The 19,767-nt window shown below is 40.0% G+C and overlaps 1 protein-coding gene and 1 long non-coding RNA gene across 18 annotated transcripts in view; one reads left to right on the top strand and one right to left on the bottom strand.

Annotated features, from left to right (window-relative positions):
• The first annotated feature begins 382 nt into the window (after positions 1 to 382).
• LOC146434909 (uncharacterized) overlaps positions 383 to 19,767 on the top strand; it is a 46,215-nt gene continuing 26,830 nt past the window's right edge. The window contains exons 1-3 of the long non-coding RNA XR_014853534.1: positions 383 to 1,521; positions 10,489 to 10,645; positions 17,412 to 17,506. This is a non-coding gene — a long non-coding RNA (uncharacterized LOC146434909). The remainder of the gene's footprint in view (positions 1,522 to 10,488; positions 10,646 to 17,411; positions 17,507 to 19,767) is intronic.
• Positions 7,720 to 19,767, bottom strand: part of R3HDM1 (R3H domain containing 1) — a 49,482-nt gene continuing 37,434 nt past the window's right edge. For 11 of the 17 annotated variants that reach the window (XM_085067100.1, XM_085067106.1, XM_085067112.1 and 8 more), the window contains 9 exons: positions 18,766 to 18,920; positions 18,063 to 18,211; positions 15,869 to 15,972; positions 15,118 to 15,285; positions 12,069 to 12,238; positions 11,712 to 11,862; positions 10,369 to 10,448; positions 9,389 to 9,551; positions 7,720 to 8,439 (listed from right to left, as the gene is read on the bottom strand). In XM_085067100.1, the coding sequence (XP_084923226.1) occupies positions 8,069 to 8,439; positions 9,389 to 9,551; positions 10,369 to 10,448; positions 11,712 to 11,862; positions 12,069 to 12,238; positions 15,118 to 15,285; positions 15,869 to 15,972; positions 18,063 to 18,211; positions 18,766 to 18,920 (1,511 nt within the window). In that variant the 3' untranslated portion in view covers positions 7,720 to 8,068. The remainder of the gene's footprint in view (positions 8,440 to 9,388; positions 9,552 to 10,368; positions 10,449 to 11,711; positions 11,863 to 12,068; positions 12,239 to 15,117; positions 15,286 to 15,868; positions 15,973 to 18,062; positions 18,212 to 18,765; positions 18,921 to 19,767) is intronic. The other 6 variants (XM_085067104.1, XM_085067116.1, XM_085067113.1 and 3 more) reach the window with 3 other exon arrangements.

Here is a 19,767-nt window from a genome sequence, read left to right as displayed (position 1 = left end):
TCCCGGCAGCGCGCGGCGGCGGCGGCGGATCGCTCCCCCTCAGCCGGGCGCCATCTTGGCCCCTCAGCAGAGCCAACGCGTCCGTCTGTAACCGGGCATGGCTCCGTGCCCCGTCCCCTTGGGAAACGCGCTCGGGGCGGCGGGAGCTGCGCTTGTTCAGCCTAGAGAAAAGAAGGCTGAGAGGGGATCTCACTGATACAAGTGCTATGAGGAGAGGCTGAGGGGGCGGCTCAGCCTGGGGGAGAGAAGGCGCAGGGGGAATTCTCGCTCTCTACAACTCCCTGACAGGAGGGTGGAGGCAGGTGTAGGTCGGGCTGTTCTCCCATGGAACCAGCGATGGAATGATAGGACATCGGCTTCAGCTGCTCCAGGGCACCTTCACAAAAAGGATGGGTAGACATTGGAACAGGCTGCCCAGGAAGGTGGTGGAGTCACCGTTCCTGGAGTGTTAAAGGAAAGAGTGGATGTGGCACTCAGTGCCATGGTCTGGTTGACAAGGATGTGGCACTCAGTGCCACGTCTGGTTGACAGTCGACTCTGTGATTCTGTATTGCAGAATAAATACCTCAAACAGAATATAAGTATCTCAAAGGCAGGTACCAAGAGGATGGTGCCAGACTCCTTTCAGTGGTGCCCAGCGACAGGATGAGGAGCACTGGCCATAAACTGAAGCACAAGAAGTTTCACCTCAGCATGAGGAAGAGCTTCTTTACATCGAGGGTGACAGAGCGCTGGCACAGCTGCCTAGGGAGGGCATGGAGTCTCCCTCTCTGGAGACATTCCAAAGCCACCTGGACACGTTCCTGTGTCACCTGCCTTGGCGGGGGCTTGGACTGAGTGATCTCCACAGGTGCCTCCAACCCCATCAATTCCATGATTCTGTGAGGCAGCTGCCAGAGAAAGGGGCACCTCCTGTACCTCGGGCTGTGAGCAGCCATGGCCACCACCACCCCTGCTCCAGCACCCACCGTGGGGGAGGCAAGGGTGCGACTGAGGGGAAAAGCGATGGAGGAAATTACAGAAATCCTTGTTAAATAGGACAAAAATAGAGTCTGGTGTGCAGAGATCCTCCATGAGAGATAACAGGTCAAGCCAGGACATCCTCCATGTTCCCAGGCTTTGTGAGGGATGGCACAGCACAGCCAGCAAGGCAGGAAGACTCCTCGATAGACATTTCACAGCAACGAGGACAGGACAGTTTTTTTTAAGAACTCTGATGATAACATTTTGGACAGAACATTGCACTTGAGCTTTTCTAAAACACCATTAGGACTGTGACTGTGTGTAGTGGGTCGCTTGCTGAGGCAGGTACTCAAACATTGAAAGACCAAAAACCACGCAGTCTCAGCCTGGAAAGCTTTCACTGTTGTACCTTTTGTAACTGGATAGTAACAACTAAAAAACCCTGCAAACTTACAGTGAAAAAGAGACAAAGCAGTGCTGACAACAGTATACAAAAACTGTTTTACCCCTCCCAAATGCAGCATGTGGAAATCGTGTCGCAGTAATCCTGCTCACTGGGTAAGCTTTGCATGTGTGTTGTGCCTCAGAACATGGATCTGAGATGGATTTAAAAAAAAAAAATTTTTGTATTTTCTTTCTTCATGATACAAAACAGATCTAAGGGCAATGCCAAGGGTTGGATAGTGTCAAACTATAAATTTGTTTTTAGAAATGAACAAAGAGCTATCTCTGTTACACAAGTGCATGTAGAGGAGGAGGTTAGGTTGTAAAGTGTAACTTAAACTCTCTGATAAATTTGGATGTGTCGCACTAATTCTTTTGGCAGTTCCAGCAACTGCAGTTTGCATTTACTGCATCTGATTTGGAATCCGAAGTTGGAAGCAGAGTTTCATGAGAAGGATGAGTGAAGTGTTGAAGACTGTATGTTTAGAAAATTGTTTTGCAAATATGATTTTCAAACTCCTCGACACCACTTGAAACAAGGAAGAAAAAGAAAGGCTTACTGTTGACTGGATATGTAATTTTTGTGAAGGCGTGCAATCTTTTACATCCTCAGGAACTATTTATATTACATTCTCAAATAATTACAGCTTTAGAAGTGGCATTCTGTAGGGTCACTGGGTTGCTGCTTTTGGATGTGCCTTTGCTGTTCATCTGAGATCCTTTAGCACAGGTATCCCTGGAAACAGCAGAGGTCTGCGATTTGTAGGCCTAGGAGAAGGGACGGTAACTAACTAGTAACTAGAAAGTTTTACTGAGAAATGAGAAAGAATAATTTGACAGCTGGAGCATTACCTGGGATTCAGTTCCTTTGAGTGGGGGATGCCTGTGTTTTCAATAAGACAGTAAGAGATTATTTTTTCTCCCCAAAATCAGGACAGACCCATCTGGATTAAAACAGAAAGTATCTTTATTAGGGAAGTCCTATTTTAAATTGCACTGTTGATTCACCACAAATCAATGGTTCATTAACAAATCAAAGTTGTCAGTTTAAGCCAAGTAAAAAGTCAACAAATTTGAGCAACTGTGGAGTCAAGTTCTGGTGTATTTCCTAGATTGTATAAATCACTGTGATAGATTATCTGAACACACTTAATAATGATGTTTCTTGCAGTAACTAAATTGGAAAACCAAAGAAGGGCAAAGCTAATTAACCCTACAACTAGGGCAAAAGTTAGGATATTAGAAAAAAGCAGAATGCTAGTGTCTCCCTCTCGAGTTCAAACTGAGGCCACTGGAATTGCAGTATGATGTGCAATACTGCTTGTAAATATTCTTTTTTAACTGTCTAGTAATTTTGGGAGATCAAATGTCCCAGATGCCTTAGTGTTGAAGTCAGTCCATGCCCCAGCCAGCGCTGAGCGTGCCTTCCACCTCTGTTCACCTGCATCTGAAACATTCACTGCTGTCAGCACCGCAGAGCGTCATCAATCCCTGGGCTAATTCAGATTCCCAGTTAACTGGGGCACAGGAACTGAATTAAGAATAAACCTCACTGTTAAGCATTATCCACAGCAACACAGTTTATTTTTATAACTTATGGCAGTTTTAAAAGCATTCAACTGCCAGCAACACGCAGTTTGTCCTCAACAGCTCTTTGGTTTACAGCACCAGGCTTATCTGACATTCAGGTTTCTCTTCCCAAGTGCAGGCACAGTCCATTACAGCTGCATGCATCCCATGTAATGACTCAGCTCATGAGATTTACCAGTGAGACTGGAAACTGAAAAAATAGCAGCAAACACTGCAGAGTTTGTGTCCTGGACCAAACTTAAATGCTTAATCATGTCTTCAGTAAGATCCACTTTTAACCTGACAGATGTTGACAAACATCGCAAAAGACCAAGTAGTTGCAAGCAGGGTAAAAATAAACTTTGCAGTGAGGGGCTGCTGGACTGAGTCAGGGGCCAAGCTCCAGCCCTGTGAGTCTGAGCACACAAGGCAGACACTGAAGTAAAAGGAAGCTCATACATGTTGTGATAAGAACATAATTGCACACATTTTCAAGTAATCCAAGAGGCAACTTAATTTACACTGAAGGTTTCAGATGTGAATGATGACCTTGGTCTTAGGTTCCAGAATGAGACAACTTACAGGGATTTAATTTTCAGAATGCTGTGGAAATCAGGCCTTTTTAAGGGTTCTGGTCTACACCCAAGAAATGAGGCTTCCAAAATGAAGTCACATTGACATTGTGCACTTTAAGTTTATACTTACTGACACCAATAGCCAAAAATACCCAAAATGTTTTAAATGTGAATAGGAGTAGGACATGAAGTAGAGGTAGTGCATCAACCTTCATGAAAACCAAGCTTTTGAAAAACTGAAGGGATTGAAATAATTCCTTTCATAATTAGAAATATATAAAAATTCCAGCTACAATAGTTTTTCATGATCTGTAACTTAAAAGGGTTTTGGTCAGTTTTCTCCAAAGCTTCATCTAAACATTCTTTGCTTCAGGGCTAAATACAGGAACTTAAAGCCTGCACCAATTTTCTGTGGAAAAAATGTATCACGGAGCTAAATAGTATTTATAGAACAAAGTCAGTTGTAATTTTGACTCCCTTTCAGGCATCCAAACAAGCTAGTACAAGGTTAACTCAAAACAACAGACAAGTCAAATGTGAAGTTTTAAGGCACAAATGAGTGTCATAGGATGAGAATATAACCATTCACTTTGAGAGGGAACTGGCTTGCACAAAGGTAGGAAATAGGTATAGAGCTGTCTGAATAATGCAAGGAAGAAAAGGTCTTCCTGTGAAAGGTGTGTTGTGTATCCAAGTACTGCATTGGATTCATTGAGCTACACAGTCCTGGTGCTTTGATAAAACCCCATCTGCAAACAGCTGTCCTGTACCACCTGGATCTTGAGACATCATGTGTCCTACAAAAGGGTTAGGGGTGGTTGCAGGTAGGGACATCCAAACACTGCAGTCTGCCAGCACCACATTGCAGGTCCCTTTCTTCCCAGATGCTCTGCTCCTGTTCATGCCATTTTTCTAAGCATATGTGCATGAGTGAAAGAATATTCCATATTAGAACAGGTCACATTTGCTCAGGGAGAGGTCTCAGGGAAGACGCAAGATGCTTGTTCCCAACCAGTCCTGCTTTACCAAAACATACCAGCCACAGCCTGGCAGGCACTGCAGGCTGCAAGGAGGTTCTAGGGTGTGCTGGAATGATCTACCCAATTCCAACATCAGGCCCATCTGGTTTGGGGAGTCCTCAAAGTATGGGACTTAAATTTATTTTCTTACATTTCAATTATCGTTTTATTTGACTGTAATAATACAAATGATATTAAATGTTCACAGTTCAGGGAGAAATTTTACAATATAACTGTGTTAATTAAAAATTAAAATCAAGAAATAGTAGCTTTTGGTGTAGTAGCTAATGGCCAGATTTGTTGAGCTTTTCTGCTTATTCTTTCAGTGCTTTTCCTTAGTTTTAAAAACTATTATATGTTCCCAGTAAAATGAAACCTATTATATTGCTGCAATGTAAGTCCCCACTTAATTCCTTTTGCCACTATTTGCTTTAAAAAGGGCTTTAATGGTAAATGAGAGGAAGCTCAAATACACTGGAGTACTAGATTTGTTGAGAACATAATGCATTTTACATACATGTATTTCATGCATGAAGTGTTACTTGCTTTCTAGACCACAATCCAAATCTATGGAACAAATGTAGTTCCAGGGGTTTAGCACATAGTCCTGGGCTTATGTGGTTAAAAAACCAAAAGGGATAGAAGGGTTAAGGCCAGTAAGGTATAAACTATCTCAGATGAATTTGCTCACTAGAGAAAGAAATAGCACAAACCTAGGAATAAACACAACTGTGAATTGGAAATATTTTAGTACTTTGCCTACTGTAGACATCACAAGCCTCTGACACAGCCAAAGTCCTGTTAATTGTATCTGTGTGGCTCATATCAGCATGTCCAGATAAAAAAAAATTAAAGTAACTGTCCCTGTTTAATACAGAACATACTCAGAAAGGATGGCTGGCCTGTAGTAATTGGAAAGGACCAGATTCTGGATTGGAATACAACTGGCTCATTAAATGTTTTAATTTTTTCTTCTAGGGCAATTTGCATTCAAGTTTATGACTTACTTGATAAAAATGAAATATTTTCTGTCCCTTGCTCCAAATCAGAGTATCCCTCCCTTCCCATTGTTTGGGCTGCATTCTCCATGCTTACCTTACATTACCTTTTCTTGTTTAGTATGAGGAAAGTTTATGAAATGCAGCAAGCCATGCAACATCCTTTGGAAAGGATTTGATTTGATGCAAGATTTAGTGCTCGGGTCAATCAGAATAGATGGAAGCTCTCAGCTACTGACTGCCTTTCTACATCTCAGAAAACTCTTGTTGTGGAATGAGTTAACTAGGGGAGGCAGCCTTGCTGGGCTGAGACACCTGTCCCTACAGACCTTTAATCTCTTAGCTGCTTTTACAGGATTAAACCATAATCCTAAACTAGCATGGAAATCAGCAGGAGGCAGTGACAGACTGCAGGCAGTAGTCATGTTACCTTGGTGCTGTTCAGAGGAGAGGATAATTGAGAAACTGGGGCTCTTACCAACTTTGGGTTTGGGTGCAGTGAGCTACAGCAGTCCAGCCCAAGGAGCAGCAAGAAATACATCGTCAGTCAAGCAGAACTTGAATGCCAAGTACTATCCTTTTAGAAAAGCAGACTGGAAGAAGTAGATTTGTCTTTTATCTGGGGACTTGAAGATCAACATCATCCTTTGTTTCAATGGAGCTTTTGAGTTTACCTTTAGTCATGTAAATACCTGTTGCTACAGCATTTCACAGAATCAAGTCCCATAAACCTAATTTATTAGGCTCCATTATTCCCAGACAGGTCATTCTTAGTTTCATAACTGATTGTTCAGGGATAGAATCATTTGCATAAACAAAATTAATGCTGGTTTAGGCACCTTAATTCTTCACTTTTACCCTCTGTAAAATGTTTTTAAATGCAACATTTACCCTGAGCTTCCTCTTTCAGAAGTTACAAATGCACAAAATGATCGCCTTATGAAGTGACCAAGTAGTTGCTTGTCTATGCAGCAAATCGGTTCCTGAGCTAAAAAAAATAATCAGGAGCAGTCCCTTACAGCATCTGATTAATTTCTCTTTTTTACTTACATAGGGAAACAGTTAAATATTATGAAGGGCTGGATAACATAAATACAAGAGAAGGAACAGCAGGTGTTTTTTCAAGAGGTTCCAATATTTGTGGGTTTAAATTCTTTTCTCACATTTGAAGGGATCCCAGCCATTAATACGAGTTCATCCATGTTTCAGAAGACTCCTAGAAGCTTAAACAAGTGCACTGAAAAAGTTTGTGTTTGTAAACATTTATTCTTTTGAACTGAAAAAGGCTTGCATCAGCACACATTGTACAGACTTGCAAATTACACAAGTTGAAAAAGGTTTTCTTTCATTTATGTGCAATGAATCTTTAATGTCCAGTGAGCATCTGCAAATGATGAAAACTTAAACCATTAAAAAGGTTTCCAGCACTTATCAAACACAATTATCTTAGCGTGAAAAGGAAGAGAAAGAGACCCATACTGGTGGGAACACAATTAAAGTGCAAACATTTTGTCACTTGTATGAAGATACATAAAGTTTCTTCACACTTTTGCTAAAAAGAAATATTAAAATGTGATTCAGTGAACATTCTTTGTAACCTATTCATATTCCCCTTTTAGTAATTGTTAAACTTGCTGGATCAGAAGCAAATTCTTCAAGGGTACAAACTTGTAATTTCTTTTGGCATTGTTTGAATGTATTGCAAAAGAAAATGACCACCTAACGAGTTAGTTAATAGAATTATTCTCTTTTTAAAAAAAAAAAAAAAAAAAGGAAAGAAAGAAAAAGAAGAGGAAAGAAAAAGAAGAGGAAAGAAAAAGAAGAGGAAAGAAAAAGAAGAGGAAAGAAAAAGAAGAGGAAAGAAAAAGAAGAGGAAAGAAAAAGAAGAGGAAAGAAAAAGAAGAGGAAAGAAAAAGAAGAGGAAAGAAAAAGAAGAGGAAAGAAGGGAAAAAAAAGAAATAAAAAGAGAAAAGAGGAAAAAAACCACAAGGTACAAAGAACAGATTAACTTGAAGATATGGGGTAGTTTGCTAGACAATGGATATAATTCCTTGAAAATGGTTCTCTTTTCCCTTCCACCAATCCTCAGGTTCCTGCCTTGGAATGGACAGCTGTGTGCTGGCTGTGAAAAGGGATTATAAAATACAAATCTGCATATGGATTTTTATGAACATCTGCTGTACAATAGAACTTTGGATCTGATACAAGATTTCAAAAATATAAAACAAAACTACTATAAAAGTAGGGGGCATTTAAGCAGCATTCCTTACAGAAAGCTGCCTGTCGCAAAGATGATTCCTTGCTATTGTCTGGCATTAACTCTGTAAATTTTTTTCTTCATCTTGCTGGATTCAGTGGGTTATTTATTCTTCAATGGCAAATGTCATGTGACAAAACATCCCAGGAGTCTCTGTGAAGAGAACGGAAACCCCATGACATCAAACCAATCGAGGTGGGAGGACATGAAGTAGGAAAGGCTGAGTGTCCAGCGATGGAGCTGCTACTGAGAACTGGCCCTCTCCAGAACGTGGAAGTCGTAGTGCTTCTTGCTGGTTCTCAGGCGGAACTTGCTCACTGAGGTACTGCTTTGTCTCTTCAGCGCGCTCTGCGCCGCCGCCATGGTGGGGAAGGTGGCCAGCACCGTGTAGGTGGAGGCCAAGTCCCCGGGGCGCGACGGCTCTGTGCCCCCACTGCTGTCCCCAGAGCCGCCACAGAACCGCCGCTGCTGCTGCTGCTGTGTCTGCAGGCACTGGGAATCCCTCAGCCACCGGATCTTGGCACCCACTTTCAACAGTTCTCCAAAGAGTTTCTCTGCTTCCATACGAGTTATGCCTTCTGGCAGTTCAGTAATTTCTAGAACTTTCCCCACAACTGAAAGAAGAAAAACAATTAATCTAAATTGGCCATTGCACTTAACGACACAACACACACAATGGAAAAGGACTTATTTCATACTTGTATCTCCCGTTGGCTGATACCAAATCCACAAGCTTTGCCTTTATGATAGTATAGAGAGCCTTTTGGGCTCACATATAGCACTGCTTACAAATGCAATTTGCTTACTTGTACAAGTATGCAAATAAAAGCTGGAAATACAAAGAGGGTCCTCAGAAGAAAGAGGGGAAAATAATAAAATCATCAACAACTCATTCTGCAGTAGGTTTCAGAACTCACTATAGCATCTCACTGGCCTTGCCTGGTAACTATTCACACATCACCATGCAAAAAAAACCTAGTCTGTCTTCTCTAAAAAAAAATCCTCTCCAGTAAATTGTTAGAAAAAACTGATTTATCAGTAACTTTCTGTAGAGTTGACAGTAGGTAACACTTGCAGCAAAAATTCTTTCCAGTAAAGGTATGAAGCTAGAGCCCCCATATTTTATTTGGATGACATCTTTACCAATTCCAAGGAGCTAATCTGTAGATCTCCTAGTATGCCCCTCCAATACATGTGTTAGTATACATTAGAAAGGGAAAAACTAAAAACAAACAAACAAAAAAAAAAAGCCCAAAAGCAAAAACTAACTTGTGGTTTATGGCTGATTTCACTTGTTATGCCAGTAAAAGGAAGTAGGGGTATGTATAATTAATGTAACAATATCATAGAAGTTGGGTCCAGTAAATTGACAAACTTGCTATTTTAATACTCTCCAATCCTGAACTTCTCTGGTCTTTTCTCCAGCCTTCAAAGCTACACTTTCCCCATTTAACCTCCTCCTTCTCCTCTCTCCAGATCACATCTTCCTCTCCATCCTTCTGTTTTCAGAGTTTGCCATCTCCATTCCAGTGCAATTACTCTTCACTCTGGCCCTTTTCTCACCTTTGCTTCTCTTGTGCATTCCTAGCCCATCACCATAATTCATTTTTCTGGAGGACTTGTGAGTCAGCAATTCTATACCTGGTTCTCCTGCACCAAGATCAGCTGAAGCAGCCTTCTTTGCTGGTTTCTTTCCCCTGTTTCCATGTCTGTTTCCAGGCTGACACTGGAAAGATTGACATAAATGGTGTACTTTATTGACAATGCATTGGTATCCTAAAATTTCTAGTCAGCTCAGTGAAAGCAGTGCAGAGGAATGTCTGGAAAATAACCTGCACTACCATGGGACAGAGAAGATTTTCACATCCAATTTTAGTTATTGACTTTTATAATCCTACAGTCAGGCACATGCAATCCTTCACTTCTAAAGAAAGGGAGGAAATGATGGGGGGAAAAAAAATCATCTTAAATCATCTTGGAAGAACACCCCCTGCCCCAGCCAGCACATCCTGTAGCTGGCATTGGGTAGAACTGAGCAAGGTAGAGGTAGGGGGTCTGTGTGTCCCAAAAATTAAATAGAGGGAAAGACTTTTCAACTTTGCTAACACCAATATTTTGGGTTTGTTTTTCTTACAAGTAACAAACCCACTCTTTGTTTAGAAATTACTGCACGTATTTTGTATTTTTTTTTCAAATGGTTACTTGAATAAAAGAAAATCCTTTTAGCCAAGGGTCCCCTTTAGATTTTTGGAATTTGCAAGTGAATTGCGTAAAATCAAAAAATCCATAATCTACACTGTGCCTAAAAGCCAAAGTTCAGAGAAATGTTTCTCAGTTTTTTAAAACAACAAACAAGAACAATGGGGAGTATTGATACAGAATAAAACTTAACACAAAGCAAGCACCTTCCACTCAATTACTTTGACCTTCCACTCAATTACTTTGCAAGTGCAATAACACACTCCCCTATTAAAGGTGGCTGTAATGGTAGCCCTGAGCTGGGTTTTTTTCATTGTTGCCAGGAGATTGTTCTCTTTTAATACCTGTTGGCTTGTTACTTGTCCTCGTAATAAAGATGGATTGTATTGCAGGGGTTGGCCAAGCAATGGGTATCGGGCATCTCCTTAAAGAGAAAGGTAGTTAGAAGTGTTTTTCTGTTACAGGAAATCTTCCTCCAAGTCCTTCTCACACTGAGTATGTTACACAGAAGAGAAATCAGAATTGCTGTGCACGAAGTTGACTGTCTGGCTGGGCTAACAAACTCAGAGCTGCCCTGATTCAATCATTGTCAGTCAGTCACCCTGATTCCAAGGTGAAAAGGTACAAGATTTCTGGTATTTAGGGATTACATTGAAACTTTTCCTTCAATGCAGTCTTAGATAAGTCCTTTCATTTCAAAATGAGCTTAATAAGTCTAAGGCTCCTCTCAGAATGCTAATTTAGTAATTTTTATGGTTATATCCCTGATTATAGCCAGGTCTGCCTTTACATTCCAATTTGTTTCAAGGATCTACAAAGACAATGCACTAGAAGTTTTTAGTAATCACAGCAGATTAAGGGAGCTAAGAGGTGTGCTTCAACCAGGCCACCTGGAGTTTTTACATCATCAGAATACAAAGCAATGACAAAGACTGTGCAACAGATAAAGAAAAGAAAATAAGGTTCTCTTTATCAATAAGAGAGACATACAGAATTTTCTGTAAGTTTTGCTTTAAAGTAGATCCTTCTGTAAAACAGTCCTATTAATTTTGAGTTTCGGAATTTTACCAGGATGCTTTTGCTCATTGACAAAGGGGGTTTATATAATTTGTTTTTTAAACATTATCAGCTGTTCCATCTCAGTGAAAACTCCCTATTTTCTGTTGACATGGCAGCAGAGGATTGAAATACTTCTACAAAGAATTTTTTGTGTCTTTGGGTGGGTACTATCTGAAATACTAACTGAGGCACAGTCCTGGCCAGAGGCTCTATCCCATCATGCTTGATGTTCTGCAGAGGAATGAAGATTACAGGCTTAGGCAATGTTTTGATTCAGTACATTATCAATTAATGATTTATAGTTAAGACTTGAAGCTAAATTCTAGCAAATATTTTATTAATATTTTCAATGCTGAAACAGGAAATTTCACAATATGAGAAAGCCAATGTGTTACAGGAACTCATACTAATAAGGAGATGAAAAGCCTTTGAAGATAAGGGGACAGTATCAGTGCAGAGTGATAAGGTGAAATTTTAAATGATGCCTGAGTAAATAATTTTGGTGGTTTTATTTCATAGCAGTTACTACTAAAGTGAGCCACAACTCATCAGAAAATCCTCATAGAACTTGTATTTAAAAGCATTCAAACAGAAACCACACACACATTTTAGTTAATTAAAACTATACCTTGTCCAGGGACAAAAGGTCTAGAAAACTGGGACACAATAGAAAGAGGTGTCAAGGTGGGACGGATGTTCTTCATGTTCGATAGCTGGGCTGGTGCTGGTGATTGGGCCGGGGAGGTGACAGGGCTGCCCAGTTGAGGACTATGCTGCAACTGGAATAAACAACATGTTAGTGTTTCAAAGAGTACCTACTTGAACAAGCTAAACAGCACCTACAGCCTTCAAAGCCTTAAATGAAGTTAAAATAGCTCTATTAAGTGCAATCAGAGCAGATTTTTATTCCCCAAAAAGAACCTTTGAAAGATGCAATTTATGCACATTTTAAGTCACCCCGGAGAAGCAAACGAAGCCCTCGTACCTGTGCAGCACCGTCTAAAGTGCTGAGTTCCGTGGCCTTGTGCCCGCGGGGGTGATCACAGTAGTACTTGCTGGGTTTCCGCTGCGGAGGCGATGGGTTGCGAGGCGCCGCGCTGCCGGGCACGTTGAGCTGCATCATCACCACCCCCCCGCCGGGCGGTGGCGCTACGGCTGCAACACAAGGAGCCACAGCACAGTCAGCACACCTGGCACGGCTCGTTTGGCACCAAAAACAGGGGAAATAACAAGGAATGTTTTGCTAAAGAAGCTGCTGATTCCAGAAAACTGGAGCAGTATCTTCTGTACAATTACATTTCCACTATCAGCTACATCTGCAACAGTTAAGTTAGAACGAGAGAGAGTGGAACCACTGAAACTCATTGCTGAGCATATTTTTGAAAGAAGTCACTCTATTTATTATTAGTTGACAGTATTCAACATTCACTGCAGTTTCTGTCAGAGCACTGTGTTGCAGAATGCGATATTAAGTGATAATATGCTTCATTTAGAAATACAAGTTTCCTAGTTAGTTTTACATGATGTACAACAATGCAGACTCAAAATGTTTTCTCCGATAGGATGACATATATCAGAAAAATCTGGGATCAACCTTTAGTCTAGGCAAGCTTACCCTCACTTACAAGTTCTCTCTAGGAATGCTTTTCTGGGCAGATACTGCAAATTGATCCCCACAGCTAGCCCCACTTGGGTACTGTGGTAGCCACAGAAACACCAGAGTCAGGGGAGAACACTTGAATATCCAGCAGTGTTCCGTAAGGTTTTATGCCAGAAGCAGAGGAGAGGCTGCCTAAGAGAAAAGCCATCGCCCCTCTCTACCCCAGGTAATTTATATAATGTCCTTTTTATGGTTGTTTGCAATTTCCTTCTCTGCTCTACCTACTGTTTACAGCATTTCTCAGAAATCACGATTAAAACACACGGTTTAAACATCATTTAATCATCCATCTTTAAAACAGGATTCTGCCTCTTCTCAATTTACTGCCCACGTCATAGCATCAGTTAGGAGCAGTCAGATGCAGATTATAAAATGCATTCATCTGGTATTTTTTACAATGGGCTATTGTTTTCACTATCCCTGAGCTCCAAAAATTCCTTTCTTCAAAAATCAAACCAAACAATGTAGAATCAGAGAATCAGGAACACACAACATTAAAATTACATTAGCTTTTGTAAATTGTATTTAGAAGTACTTATTATAGGGGTAACTGAATTATCAGTGTTTTCACATCTATACTTTTTCTTAATAGCAAGGCATTTTACCCACATGTTACAGATTGCAATCGAAGCATCAGGTATCTGGCCAGCTTTAGCAGAGGATATAAATTAAGAAGTCCCTGTGAGAGCCACATTGTGAATATTTCTGTTTTCTTGCACAGCAGAATATAACACAACTCTGTTTATGACTGCTTCATAATCAGAATAATATACAACACAACAGTTTTCCAGTGGTAAAGCCATAAACTTATCTAGTCCCTATATGTAAACCTGAGATACACCAAACACCTATATACACACTACATTTAACACACAAAAAATGGGTTTCATTCTTCAACACTCTAGCATACTCTTTTGGACATCTCTGTTCTGTGTCCAGAATGAACAACCAAGAAAAACATCTTTGTCTTTTGAAAATATCTACAGCACCATCTCTAAAAGAGTGTCAGTCTGAAATGCAATTTAAACGGCAAAAGAAAACTTAATCCATTCAGAAAATCTTGGTTTTTCCTTTGTTTCTAGCTCCCCAGCATTTTAGTAAATGAAAATAAATTGAATTCTTTTCTTAAATAAGCATCCTGACAAAATGAAGTGTGATACAATGGATAAGTCAGTTTGCAGACACTTTATGACCTGTCAAATCCCATGAGAAGGGAAATGCAGAAATCCTTCAAAGCCTCCCCAGATTTACAGTCTGGTCCCCTGTAACAACTTGGCTACTTGTGTGTGTACCTGCTCCTTGGCCCTACCTCAGAAGCCTTGATTCAGCATCTCAATGTCTTCACTGACTGAAAAGCGCAAGTTTTGATTTATTTTCTCAGAATTTGCTCCCCCTCCCCACAAAATGCTTCCTCCTTCCTGAAACTTTCCTTAAACCATAGTTTACAGGTCTGAACCAGGGCATCAAAACTGCACAAAAACAGCACTTCCAGGATAGATTAGGAAGGCAGAAAAACAAACTAGTGCAAGGCCCACTTTAGACATTCTGAAATTACAATCTTCCAGAATTCAAACCAAACAAACTTGAAGCAAAATGGAATCAAAACCAAACCTGCACATGAACTGGTAATCTACCTATCTTGCCACTTAACTGCATGTTATCTATTTACTAATAAACAGGTTCTAAAAAAAACCTTAAAGATAAACGTTTGTAAGGAACACCCCATTTGTAGCAGAATCTAGGTCATTGATCTAGGGTTGTTTAATCTACTCCTTGCACAATACTGAGATAGCAGAATTTGAGATTATCCCTTTTTTACCAACCAAGCCTCTAATGTATCAAATTCCCTACTGATAAAATAAAAACAGTACCACTGTGGTCACAGGATTGTTCCATACTCTATTATTTGGTGGCAAACTAGGGCTTATTTTCCTGACCAGTCCATCAAATTTATGGTTGGAACTTCAGAGTTTTAAGTGCTTGGATATTAACATTTATAAAGGTTTCATGCATTGACAAGCTCTATGTCAACACTGCTTTTGAATACACTGAGGCTGCTGCTTACACACCTTCTAAAAATTACCCAAGTATTTCGTAGATCAATCCTTCTGAACCTAAGTATTTCTGCTGAATAACATTAACCTGCAGAGGGTGCCCTCCAGGCTGCCCCTATGCAGCATTGTTTCATTTAAATTCCAAGTTAGCATTTTAAAAGATACCATAATACCAATTCAGATGAAGAAATTAAAATAAAAAATATCAGAGACGGCACTTGAGTTGCAGTTGTTCTAGCCGTTAGCCATGAAACCAATCTGAAAATTGACAGCAGGTTCTAGACAGGAATGGCTTAGATAAAAATCCCAGTAAAATATACCTTTTTTTGGCTGCATGATGGAAAGACCAGTGGGTGAACTTTTACATGATGAGGGTGGAGACACTATGCTGTAGTGCACAATGGAAGCAGCCTGCTGTGGCTTTGACTTGGATGAAGGTGGCAATAATGTAGGAGGTGATGGCTTCTGACTTGAATGGTTGCTATAAACTATGAAAGTAAAAGCAGTAAATAAGGCTGCTGTAAAAAACAAAATACCCCCCACTTTGAAGTACTTTCAGCTTTCCAGCAGGTCAAACAGCTACCCCAGAATGCTCAGTTTCCAAATTCTCCTCAAGACCTCTTGAGGAAATCACTGCTCCTACTCTGTTAACTGAAATCTAGCATGGTTCTTGAGTAGAAGAGCCAAGTTTGCTGTTTCCAAAAATGTACCTCCTTCTGTCAAATGGAAACCCAAATCTCAAACTTTTCAGGCCCATCTGGCTATTCAGGAAAGGATGGAAGTGATTCTGCTGCCATCGGATAGTTCTCATGTCTGTCTCCACTCACCAGTAGATGTGCAAGGCATTATGTTATTGGATTTTAGAAAGTAACTTGACATATTTCAAAGATAAAAAAATTTAAGATTTCAAATTAACCTGCCTCAGGGTTAAAAATGGAAAATAAATTCCAAAATGGAGTAAAAGAGGAAATAGAATACAGCAGTTAATTCTAAATCAAACCCTTAATAGCAAATATCCAGTTACCCAGCATAATAATAGACATTTTTCAAAAAAAACATTAGTCCCCCAACCTGCACACTGCTGTCCTTGAAGCTGCTGGGAGTTGCATGGTGATGATGTTCTAGGAAACTGTATCTGCTCTGATCCAGGAGGCTGCAAATATCCTACTGATGAACTGTAATAACAAAAAAAGAACATGACTAACAGGCATTTATGCTACATTCATTTAATCACGACTTCTGCATTTGCTGTCTACATGTACTGCAAATCACTGAGCTTTTGTTAATTTTAAATCAGTAATATTCCCACCTACCCCTAAATTCACTCATTCTTCAGAAGACTGAAGTTTCACACCTCTTCCTAAGCAAAAACATATGCCCTGCCTACACTGAGAAGCTGTACTAATTCACCTATCTTGATACACTATTTTTGTGTCCATAGCTCTGTATCAGCAAAGACATGCAGAATAATAATAACACAATTTGTTGTCTTGCTCACTTAACCAGAATTAGGTCTCAGTTAAGTGATGCCCACAGCCCCTGCCATGAGGATTTGGGATGCAGTCCCTCAGCTGGGGGCTGGCCCTGGGCAGCTGGTTCAGCCACCAAAGCACAAAGCTCTGCTCCAGGGTACACTGACACAGCCCAGAGAGGAGGTGGCTTTTCCAAAGAGGGGTGGGAAAAGGAACATGACAACCATTCAGTTGTTTGCAAAACATAGGAAAAGGATAACTTTAAACGTTTATTTATGCCAGGTAGTTTTTCAGGGTAATCAGCGAAAAAACAGGTAACAAACATAGTCAGATTCTATTATACCATTAATGCTCAGACAGAATATCAGGTTAGTGGACCATAATCAGAATGGTGCATATAGAATCCTGCACTAACAGATAAAAATTCTGAGAAAATAACAATTCCTTCAAATTGTGGAAAAGAAGTAGGTTTAAGCCTTGGACCTACTATTTTTACCTGTGTTGTCAAAAGTTTGTTCCATCCTTTGTCCTATAGTTCACTTATATAATTTTATTGTAAAGATTTCTTTCCAATAAAGCAGACAAAACCAAGTGAAAACTAACAAGGATGCTCTCACACAGCTTCTGATCTGCCTACTGATTCTAGATTCCAGCAATGACCTGTAGGTTTGACACTTTCAGCTCCTGCAGAACAGCATTCTACTTTCCTTGTCCAAGTGCTGCAGCGTAACTATTCTGATGAAAGCAAAATACTGTCATTAGTTGCTAGTTTGCTCAGTATTCCTAATATAAAAGGGACATTCTAAATTACACAAAAGATCAAGCAACCAGCCTTAATTCAAAAAAAGTCTGAGATTATGCCTACCTGTGACTTCACTGAATCTCAAATATATTAACTAGAGAAAAGGATTAAAAAACCTTCAGATACAAAGAACAAGGATTCAGATTTAAGTAGATGAAACCATGCGGCGATGACACAAATACTACTGAAGTCTCTGCACTCTCAAAAGGATGAACAAGCTTCATACTGTTGCTGCTTGTTTAAAAGCTTCCAGGTATTTTAAATGCTGCACATATATAAGTTCAAAAAACTAGAGAAAGAAAAATTTGTAACAAGCATTAATCCTAATGAATTCTCCTAGGTACTTGCCTATCTGTTCTCAAATAAGACTGCTTTGGGGACACAGATGTATATGCAGGGAGGGCTATACATGCAGACCAATTTGCTGCTACCGAGGTAGGTGAAAAAAAAGAAAAGAAAAAAGGTTATTTATCAAACAAAAGCCAAAGTTTCTATACTTGTTTCATAGACAGCTTGGTTCCAGCAGGCCTCATCTACAACACAAAGTAAGCTTAAGATTTTTCCATACAAAGTTCCAAAAAAGAAGACAGTCTTTTTCTGGGATTCAAATTATTTTTCCTCTACACATTATTAATGTAATATATTTTAAAAAAACCAGTGAATATGGATAGTCAGATATTACTGCAGAAAGACTGAGCTGCTGAGCACACTGGTGTTTCATGGGTAACAAAAGGAATTAAGAGAATTCAAGAGGTGGAATTGTGGTGAAGTATTGCTGAAAGTGCTGTGGAGACACTGTTTTCCAGACCAACATGTATGTCACAGTTAAAGCAGTAGTGGTTTCACTTAATTGATAAGAACAAAAATAAACAGAGTAAGTGTGCCTTTAAAATAAAAGTTTTAATATCTATAGTTCTAAAATCAGATCTTGTCAGTTCTTACAAAGCCACTAAGCCCAGTTGCTGAGAAATCCAGAATCAGTTAAACTCACCTTAGATTATTCTGTTGACCTGATGGAATGACACTGTAGTAGACTGGCATTCCTGTGGTGGGCAGTCCTTGACTGGACTGACTGGGAATTATAACAGGCTGCTGATATGTCTGCTGGGGCACTGCTTGGGAACCTTGAGGCACCGAAACCTGCAATGGGCAACACGTTTCAGATTTTCTCCTGCAGACAATGTTTCTTTCTGCCTCTTGACCATCACCCAAGAAATCATACAAGAATTTTTTTAAAAACCCCCAGAAACTGAAAGATCTCCTGGAGCTCTCTAAATCCAAGAGAATGGTGGTAACAGTAGTTAAAATAACAATGCTTTATAAAAAAAAATCTTTATATCTTCTTCCCCCAAAATAGAAATACTGGCTCCAAGGGACTCCATGAACTAGCAAGATATTTTCTCTCCAACAGAAAGTGGGGTGGTGGGGAAGGAAACCCTCCAAGTTTTTCTTCCCCACCCTCTGAACTGCAACTGACCCAGCACTTGGCTTTCAGCAGGACTAGAACTTGTACACTTGTGACAGACTTTCTTCTCCCTTCACTTGTGGGTTTGTATTGTTTAACTTCTGTCCCCAAAGTCACCTTTGACACCTGCTTGCAGCTTTCTACCATTTATAGAGCAATGAACTTAAAGAAAACCCCAACACTCAAACACACAGAAGAGCCATTGGAAAGTTATGAATACATTACCCACCTGGTAAGATGGCACTGAGGGATATGGAACAATCACACCTTGAATTTGATTCCCCATGTTGTTGTGTTGGCCACTGACTAGATTTTGATTCTGAGGCTGCTGAACTCCAACTAAACCCTGGTAGTTTTGCTGCTGGTTGGGCAAAATCTGGTAACCTGAAATTATACATTGAAATCTTATTTTGAAATAATGAACATATTTTAAGCAAAGTTTGCCTATGCAAAATTATATGTGTAGCATTTTCCAATGGCTTGTTTAATCTGGCAACTTCACAACAGTTGAACTTAACATGCATATAAAAAGAAGCCAACATTAAAATTAATAGATTTATTCATTTGGATTCAGCATGAAATACTATCCACACTGTTTGCAATGCTGCTCTCACATGCATGCACTGTTCATTTACACTCTGGGTTACATGCATTAACACCTTGTTTTGACAGGTGAAAGCTGAAAGCACTTGAACAAAGCATGCTAGAAAGTATCAAACCCAATTCATTGTCTGCTATTGTGAACAAGGCCATTCCAGGGACTTCAGTTTGGAAATTCTACATATGCAAAATACAGCTTGTACCTCAGGTGCCCCAGGGGTCAGAGCATTTTGACTGCAATTCAAAACTAAATCAGACTTCAGGAAAATTTGCATAAGGCACGTGTGCAAATCTTTTCCAAAGGGGCCATTTCTACTGAAATCTGTAATGCTAAAACCAACTGGGGACTGAGAAAAATCTTCCAAGTTCAAGCCATGTTGGTACATAGTGGAAGATGTTTGATATTCAAAGTTATCTTAGGGATACAGAGAAAGATTATCATATTCGTCCATCTATAGTGTCTCAAGAACAATTTAATATTGCTTAAACCAGCATCCTCTTCTATTTTTCACAAACTGCCTAAAATCCCCACCCCGCCCCAAAACCCAAACCAAACCACCCCAAGCATGAGTGCCAAACAGGAAATCTGTGCATTTATTATTTTACCTAAACCCCCCTTCTCCTCTCTTTT

The sequence above is a fragment of the Lichenostomus cassidix genome, chromosome 7, assembly GCF_008360975.1.
Source record: "Lichenostomus cassidix isolate B80296 chromosome 7, HeHo_3.0, whole genome shotgun sequence".
Lineage (NCBI taxonomy): Eukaryota > Metazoa > Chordata > Aves > Passeriformes > Meliphagidae > Lichenostomus > Lichenostomus cassidix.
This window is presented reverse-complemented; position numbering and strand designations above follow the sequence as displayed.